General features: G+C 39.5%; 1 protein-coding gene across 1 annotated transcript; it reads left to right on the top strand.

Moving 5' to 3' along the window:
- Nucleotides 1-289: 289 nt before the first annotated feature.
- Nucleotides 290-9,124, top strand: inpp5l (inositol polyphosphate-5-phosphatase L; the record flags this gene model as incomplete). The annotated part of the gene is made up of 12 exons (XM_013909879.1): nucleotides 290-411; nucleotides 690-777; nucleotides 4,597-4,660; nucleotides 5,201-5,304; nucleotides 5,538-5,590; nucleotides 6,779-6,898; nucleotides 7,075-7,159; nucleotides 7,259-7,354; nucleotides 7,446-7,520; nucleotides 7,818-7,891; nucleotides 7,977-8,088; nucleotides 9,107-9,124. Coding segments are annotated over exons 1-12 (924 nt in total), but the record flags the coding sequence as incomplete, so codon positions are not given.

The following is a 9,124-nucleotide window of genomic DNA, read 5'->3' as shown; positions in this document are numbered from 1 at the left end:
CATGTGAGGATGATGATGTATAGCAGATGAAAAGGGATAGGCAGTAAGAGATGTGAGAGACATATGGTTTCATGAAGTCAGTCTGATGTGGTTACATAGATTTACGGAAGGAACTACAACTCGGCCGTGTGCATGCATGTGCGTCATCGGTGCAATCCAGTACTACTTAAACTGATAGCATTACCAGCCCTTCTCTAAAGGACAGTTGCCTTCATCCTGTAACAATCATTATTGACCTTCTACACCCCTCAGTGCTCTTTAGTGTACGCATGTACGTTGCACTGAGACTGTTTGCTTTGCTTTATAACAGACTATCCAGAGCTACAAGCCACAGTTCATTGCCCTGCACTTCCAGGAGGTTGGAGGAAAGGACTACATGTTAAACATGGGCCATGCAGAAAACTTCTTCTGGTAGGATTAATATGCTGATTATAATGCATTTCGCCATTTCCATTGATTCATTGTTGTCAATTAAACAGTTCCTTATAATGTGTCAAAAAAATGAAAACCATCTACGGTTTGATGTCATTCAAGAAGCGAGAACCAGTCAAGTCATTACATCTTTATTTAAAAACATAACATTAATTGATGGTTGTATAGTTGTAGTCAGAAGACTCTTAGTTCGTTAGATCTGTATACAAAGAAACCTCCAGTGCAGTGATCATACTTTTTTGCTCTGCTGTTACCAGGACCCTCGAGTCCAGTGAAGAAATGAAAGACTTTGACAGGTCTTGCATTTATGTGGACAACCAGTTCAAAGTAGAAGATAGCTTCACGGTAAGAAACACAAAAACGTCTCATACAGAGTAGTTGCTGTGTGTTTCCACTAGATGGAGTTCTCTTACATGTTAATGCACAATGATAAGTGGATGCATTCAATGCACTCTGCTGGGGAAAATCAGAAGTTTCTGAGAGTGACGCAACACAGTGAAACAAAAAACGTGCTTACTGACTCCAGATTGCATTGCAATCTTTGATTTTATTTATTTTTTGCTGTGTTTTACTGGCATCTATTTAAAAGTGTGAGTGTAAACACAAAACATTATTTTAGTGTCTATGCTGCAATATGCAGAAAATAGGTTTAAATGTTAAAGACAGTTGCATATAATTGCATTTTTGCTTGATGCAATGTGCATGAAATTAAAGGATTAAAACAATCTTTAAAAGAGACTTTTTCATTTGATTCAATTTTACATGATGGATTATGCAGAAAAAATAGAATTAGGGTGAAAAGGTCTATTGTGTTATTACATATTCAGGTTGTGTGTCATGTTTTTTAAAAGTAACTAAGTAATAAAGTAACTAATTACTATTGAAAATAAGTAACCAGTAAAGTAACAGGATTGCTTTCTTGGACAAGTAATTAGTCATTATTAACTAATTACTATTTTCAAGTAACTTGACCAACACTGGTTGCCACAGACTGCCCAAACAGACTTTTCTGTGAGTCTAACTGTTATTCTGATCATCATGTTAAAGATCAGGACATTGCAAATAAAATCTGCTGAAATCTGAACATACTATAGTAGTACTTCCTAGCTGGAGTCAGTTTTCAGTTCACTGCAGAATGTTAGATGTGCAAAACAACAACAGCCTTGTGTAAGTGACATTGATCTCAAAGATGAAGCACAAAACAGCGCTAAAGCTGTTGCGCAATATGAGCACAGGGAGAGGAGGTGCTCTTAAAGACAGGTCTGTTAAATCTCATGCTGCTCCCGGCATTTCTTAATGTCATGAGCTGAATCCTTGGTCTTTCGCTGGAATGCTGTTCAGTCACAGATTAAGCCTCATCGTCCACACCTTTTATGAAAGACGTTTTCTGTATGCACCTTCGTTTTTATTGTCCTCATGTAATACAAACAAGTTTTTAATATCTTTCTTAGAAAGTAATGAAAATGATTTCTTAAAGTTCACAGTGGCTCTTAACTGGTTCAACAGTATTAGTTTCCTAGAAATTTTGCCCCTAGCTGGAAGTGCAAAAGTTGTGACTCACCCCTCATTTTTTTTATTTCACTTTCGAGGAACCAGACTTTCTTGTAATTTTTTAAAAGTTGTTTGAGCAATAGTTCTCCAGGTTTTCTGACGAGCTTTTAAAGTTTTTCTTTAACCACTGGCTGCTTTTTTGCTTATTTTCAGGCCAGTCAGGGCAATGTTTTTGTTTTGTTTTTTTGTTATGCTTCTTAACACTCGCCTATGAATCATTCAAGATTTTAAAAAGCCATGAAATTCAAGGGATAAGCCCGTGTTATGGACAGCTTAGCAAAGAACCAGTTTTAAATTGTAACTTTAGGCACTTTGTTACTAGCAGCCTGTTGCAATCATACTATTTGTTTCTATTTTTGTATCAACAAGTTGAGTCCGAAAAAGCTGTGAGCCAAAAACATGTCTCGGCATACTTTGTAGAGAGGAAACTGAAGAGTCAGGCAAAAAATCTATATACAGCAGATCAACAGCATCTGAAAGTCAAATCATTTAATGTTATTTATATAGCTCTAAATCACAACAAGAGTTGCCTCAAAGCCCATATATTGTAAGGTAAAGACCTTACCTTGCTTCAAATGGATATGTCAGTATGTACAGAGGTCAGGAGAGAAGAACAATAGTGAGTGTCTACTGCATCTGTAAACCAGGGGGAGGCTGGAACTGCATTTTGGCCAGTGGTATTGGACAGATTTTGGGCTTCTGCATTACTGAAGCAGTGTGAGATCATCTTGACAGAGAGCAAAACAAAAGGCAGCCAACATCCAAAGAAGAGCTTTGAATGTCCTTCAAGAAGCCTGAAAAACTATTCCTGAAAACTACCTAAAAAAAAAAAAAAAAACACAAGAAAGCTTGTCTAAGAGAGTTCAGGCTGTACTGAAGAATAGAGGCGCTCACACCAAATATTCACTTTCAAGCTGTTTGAATTGTTCAACCTGTTTTTTCCATGCATGTTTGCACATTTTTCAATAAATCGCAGTGCCTTTTTCCCACTTTCTTAGCAAAACGGAAAGAAAGGACAGTCAGCTCAAGACTTTTGCACAGTAGAGTGTTTTTTAAAGTATTAACCCACACTCCTCCCAGGTGATACCCTCACGCTGAACATTTGACAGTAGGGGTCAATGGCTGCATCTGTAGACTGAAGGTGCGTGAAGTAAAAAAGGGGAAACTCAATGGCCAGGTGAGAGTAGAGACAGGCCAAAGTCAATACATTTAACTCTAGATTAAAACTATTGATCCCAGCCTATTTGTACACAATAAATAAAGTGTGTTGGGGGCAGAAGACAGCCGGGACTAAGTTTCCTCTGCACTTGAGTGTTTGCACCCTCCGCTGTTTGCCCTGGGAGGGTTGCAGCCACCCCACCCCACCTAATGCCTCATTCTCATTTCGTCGGTGCCACCTGCATTGATTTTCAATTTGTTTCCCTTTGGCTGCGATCATCAGTTATACGGCCATGAGAGAATTTGGGGAGGGGTGGTGGGTTCTCTTTTCAGAGGGGTTGCAGAAGCAGAGGGGGAAGACTTGCATGAATTCCCAGTACAAATGGTGTTTTGATAAAAAATCACTTGTAAGTCAATATTTTTTTATTAAACTGTGCACAAACCTGATTGATGAAGATAGGTGTTTGGCAGAGTATGTGGAGGAAAACGAGGAGGGAAATGTGCCTCTGTGTGCGCCGACGTGTGTGCACATACTTTACAGTATATAACATTGTTACTAATCTAGCATAAACAAAGCGAAAAGGGTTGGCCATCTCATGTTTTATGAATTGTTAGAGTACATTTCTAATGTCCCAATTTTGTGAAAAAAGTGCCAACATAACTTCAGTGGGATCTGACTTCCTTCCTGAGTCTACAAGCTGCTATACAAGTTAAGGACAATTTCAGACTCGGTTAAATAACTCATTGCTTAAATCTTCATTCAGACAAGTTGGTCACCAACTGCAGTTCGCAGACAAACACGGAGACATATCTAATTTTATTTATTGTGGACAACTTTGGCACTGAAGATAAATGAATTCTTCAGGGAGAAATTTCTCATGTAGCCGCTGGATTTGTGTGTGTGTGTGTGTGTGTGTTTGGGGGGTGTCTGTCACCGCGGTCTGTCACGCCCTGAGCCCTCTTGAGTGCCGGCTGATTTTTCTTCAGCTCCCAGTTTGCAGCAGCGGTGTTGGCAGACAGCGGGCTCACTGCTTAATACCTTTTAAATGGTTTTAATTTTCTGTCTTTATTGATTTCACGGGCCGCGATTAATCAGATCAGTGGAGCAGGCAGTTAGTACATTAAAAATTGTCAGCCCCACGTCAGGGATGATTGGGTACTGAAGTGTGCGTGTCTCAGAAGCAGCGCGTGGATGTGCTGTGCAGTTATACGTCCTCTTGGAAATACTTTATTACTTAAAGTTTGCCATCTCTTTGGAGAGTAACAATGCACTGTGTCATACATTCCCAATGCACAAAGCATACCATGTGTTCTTGCTTTCTTTGAAGAGGATGAATGAAACCAAAAGCCTCTGCAGAACGATTAAAAGTCCAGTTTCACTATGATTTTGTGGACATGATTTTGAAGTGGTTTACCTAAAACTGATTGTAACTGCTATATCTTTTCTATCCACAGGCTTTGGGGAGCATGTACTTCATCCACAAGACACTGAAAAATATACAACAGTATGACTTTCATGGTAAAAAAAACACAACGCTTACATGGATTTCCTATTTCATCATTCATCATGTTGTGCTAAATTTAGTTTATTTTCCAAACAACGTGTTGGAACGCACCAATGGTTATTACTCAATGCATTGTTTTGATAGAATCCTCCCTCCTTTGGTGCAGTCGGTTGTGCTGTTGCAAAATCCTTGTCGGTGTTTAATTGTTGGACATTTCTCTGGCAAACTGTGCTGGCAGTTTGAAGGCTACGTCTCCTATTTGCAAAGAACTCGAATTTAAAGTGGAGCGGCTATTTTGCTGTTGCATAGTCCAGTCACGTTAGATGTGAAAAAGCTCCTCAGAAAAGCTTATGGAAGGACCATAAACATCCCGAAGCTGCCACTCGCTGCGTGGCCCGAAACGATTGTTGTTCGCCGAACACAGTCTAATGGCCCGCTTATAGATTTGCTCATCATGTATGCCCCTCTGATGAGGTTAACACCAGTTTATTGATTGCTGTTTGCATGTTTTCTCACTCTTTTACATGTCACCTCCTTGGCTCTGCCTCTCACAGTTAAGAATTTTAAAGCAGTGCTGGAAAAGAACAGGTATATGGGCTCTCTGGACAGGGTCACCACCGTGGAGAAAGAAAAATTCCCAAAGAATTTCTGGCCTGATGTGAGTATGTATGCATGACTGTGCATCTGGGTATGCCTGTCGGGAGGGGCAAACATGGGCCAAAGGAGATGTTGGGACAAATGAGTCTACTGGGGCTTTCGGGGGGCCGTCTGCCTGCTCTGACAGGGTGATGAGACAAATTATGTGCAAGAATCAATAATTATCAATTTAGCCCTTTAAAGACACAGCTCACTGCTGTTTAGTGACTCACTCCAGTTTTTCCTCTGTTGCAGTTCAAGTGGTCCAGAAAGGGCTTCATGAGGACCCGCTGGATTATACACAACCAGTACGTAACAAACACTCACCTTCACGGTGATGCACCAGCAGGGTTGAACACACTTTCATGTGTGGCTGTTTGGTGACGTTTTTGGAAAAATACATTTACAATAAAAACACCCTTGGGAACAAATATGTAGCCTGTTTTTAAATGATTGGAAAAGCAGCGTAAAAGATTGTTATGAGCCCAAAGTCCTTGACTGACTGTCAAAGTTAAATAAATAAAAAAATGTCCCATGGGTCAATGTTCAGATAAGACATCACATCAGAGGGCTGGGTATACATTTCACTGATAGGACCTAACCTTTGATAATAATTTTAAAAAAAAATGTTATTAAATCATATTTGGTATGTCCACATTGGCTTTGTCCATCTTTTACAGTATTATGGTATCAGTATGTTTAAGCTCCTACAATATGGAACCATAACTGCTGGAGTTAAAGCAACTGTTAGCCACTATGTCATACTTGTTTTTAAAGCATGCTTTGGCATCCCTCAGTAAACTGAAGGTCAAATATTGTAGTTCCTTGAAGACAAGCAAATAAAATTTTACTCAGTAAACATCTAAGAGGACATTTAAAACCTACTTTGATCTATCAAAGCTGATATAAAACAAACAGTGAGGCTCACATTCAGCTGCTCTGATGACCTTGTGGTTTCTTATCATCCAGTTATTAATATCTTCTGGGTTTTGTTTTGACAAAAATGTCCTCTTTACTTCACTGGTTACACTCACAGAATATAAATAATTAATTTAATGTGGTGCTCTGTTGGGAGCTTAGACTCGGCATGTTATAGGATGGTGAGCAGGGTTTTAATTTCATAGTAGTAGTCAGTATTTGCTCTGCTGTGTTGTTACCTTGGGACTGGAACAACAGGAGCTCAAAATCTAATGTACCACAGCATCATACTGTGAGTCAACACAGCTCATTTGTGAGATGCTCATTAATTGCTTTCTGGTGACAGCCTAAGAAAAGGAGCCAGTGAACTGCACTTGTTTGTAGACTGAACATTAACCCAAGTGTGCTCATTGATAAGAAAGCTCCTGTAAATGACACCTGTTATTTCACACACAGACTCACATACACACCTATCTGATGTCAGGCTTTGGAGTTATCGGATTGTTTCCTGTTTTTTTCCCCTCCATCTGCCACAACTCACCTTCTTTTGCCTGTGTGTGTCGGGGGTGTTTTCACAGAGGTCTAGACCTGGTAAATGTCCACCTGTTCCATGATGCCTCTAACCTCATTGCCTGCAACTCCAGTCCTTCCATTTACTCAGCCAACCGCAATAACGCTCTCAGATATGTCATCAGCAGGTGAGACTAGCAGCTGCACGCTACTGTATGAAAACATAATATTCAAAATGTGCTATCATGTAGCTCCTCTTATCCAGTGAATTAGCATTTTAACAGAATCAACACATACAAAGTACATTGGGATTAAGAATTAAAACCCTGTGTTATGGCTTAAGGTAGTATTTTTATTTTTCCAGGATATCAGACAGTCGGCAAACTGTGCTGCCTTTCTTTGTGTTTGGAGATTTCAACTTCCGTCTGGATACACTTAGTCTGGTCCAGGTATGCAAGAGCATTCATTTTCCCTAAAGTTCAAGTGTTGCAATCATGTACCAGTCTGTAATTTTGACATAAACCCTCTCGTTTGTGTTTTTTGACCAGGATTTGTCCACTGCTGCCGATGTGCAGATGGTGAAGAAGGACAGCAGTAACGAAGTGCAGAGAATCATATATGAAGAAAAGGATAACGACCACCAGGTGATTGAAACGAGAGAATCTCGTTTAAAAAAAGAAAAGCCAGAATTATCTGCTTCAAAAGTTACTTTCTCTGCCTCCTTTTCACCTCTAGGTTCTGCTTCGAATTGAGGAGAAGCTTTTCGCCTACCTGCACCAGGCGGTTTTCAGAGAGGACAATGGCAGAGCAGTAAGAACACAAGCTCACCTTTCACCCATAAAGATATCATCAGTTGCACTACTGAGAAACTCAGGGGAAACTTAGTTTGACCTGTCTTCAGAGATTTTAGATTAGATTAGATTTTAGATTCCATCAGCAGGAATACTTCAAAGAAATGACAGCACAGTAAACACAAAAAGGGAGAAACATTAGTAGCAGTAACCCAAATTATCCCCCATGTTAAATCTGCACTCGCTCACATCATGCTTGTTTTTCATGTGTTGACGTTTGTAGTCATTTGTAACCATAATGGCTTCTGTCGCTCAGCTTTTGAAGTATGACAAAGAAGTTGCAGCCTTCCATGATGTTATTAGGGAAGAGGACATCAAGTTTCCACCAAGGTCTGTAACTCTGCTACTTGCTGCAAATTTCTGCCATTTACTTTTCATGCTTTAAGAATTTGTTCCCCTCTTGTCTTGTGCTCAGCTACCCATACAGTGAAGAGCATGCTAAACCAACCCAGTACATGAACACTCGCTGTCCTGCCTGGTGTGATCGCATCCTTATGTCACATACAGCCCAAGATTTAATCCACAGGGTGAGTCTTTGCACAATCACATCATTTCATGATGACATGAACACAATTTGATATAATACGTGAGTTAGCATGACGTGTTAAGGAAGCACTTTGGCAAGCTAGCCAGCCAACATTTCTAGTCAATGTGTTTTAGCAGTAGCATTAGTTAGCAACATTTTAAGGTTAACCAATTATGCTGCATGACTCTGACTCTGGTTAGTTCGTAAACCTTTGCTGATAGTGACGGGTTAATTTATCATCCAGAGCAGTTCTAGGGGTTTAAAAAAATTAGCTAGCATTATCTATTTAAGATAGTGTTTCGCTACAATATGTAGCTTGCAGTTTGTCTGTTTTTGCAGGAAAGCTAATGTTAGCTAACAGATGGTGATACCTGTGTTTGCAAAAAGACTTCTTTTCCTGTAGAAGTCTGTGAGCCAAAGTCTGTAAAAGTCCTCCTGAGTTTTTGGGATTGTTCTGGATCATATTTTGAAATTGAGGATTAACTTTGGTGTAAAACTACATCTTCATTGCATAAGAAGTTGTCAATCACAAGTCATTAGACAACGGGCTTCGCATACTTCTCTTTCTTGTCTTGTTTGTGATGGAGTCTGTGTTGTGTGGGAGATGGTCGTTAGTTGAAGTTAGTGGGCTCTGGTTCTAAAATAATGTTGGCTGGTCTTACACACCGTTGGCACAGCATGCAAGCAGAGCATGGACGTCACTTTCTTCTGATTTTACTAGAAAATTAAGACTTTTACAAATAAATCAGCACACAGGATGTTAGAGGACACACAAATTTTTTAATACTACACGACACTTCACTCACACTGCCAATTTAAAAAAGTATTTACCTGGACACGGTTTTACATTCGTGCACACATACTGTATAACCTTTAATATGTAATGTGATGTAAATCTACTATGAACATAATCCAGCCCACACAAATGTGATACTCAAAATTTAACTTAATATAATTTAAGAAGAATCTGTTTGTTATGTTTACATATAAATGATCTTCAAGTTCATTCTTCTTTTCAGAGAGACGATGGTGAGAAG

Source organism: Pundamilia nyererei, unplaced genomic scaffold (assembly GCF_000239375.1).
Source record: "Pundamilia nyererei isolate P.nyererei 1_Seehausen unplaced genomic scaffold, PunNye1.0 scaffold00033, whole genome shotgun sequence".
In the NCBI taxonomy this organism is placed as follows: domain Eukaryota; kingdom Metazoa; phylum Chordata; class Actinopteri; order Cichliformes; family Cichlidae; genus Pundamilia; species Pundamilia nyererei.
The sequence above is the reverse complement of the archived record's forward strand: the minus strand, read 5'-3'. Positions and strand labels throughout refer to the sequence as shown.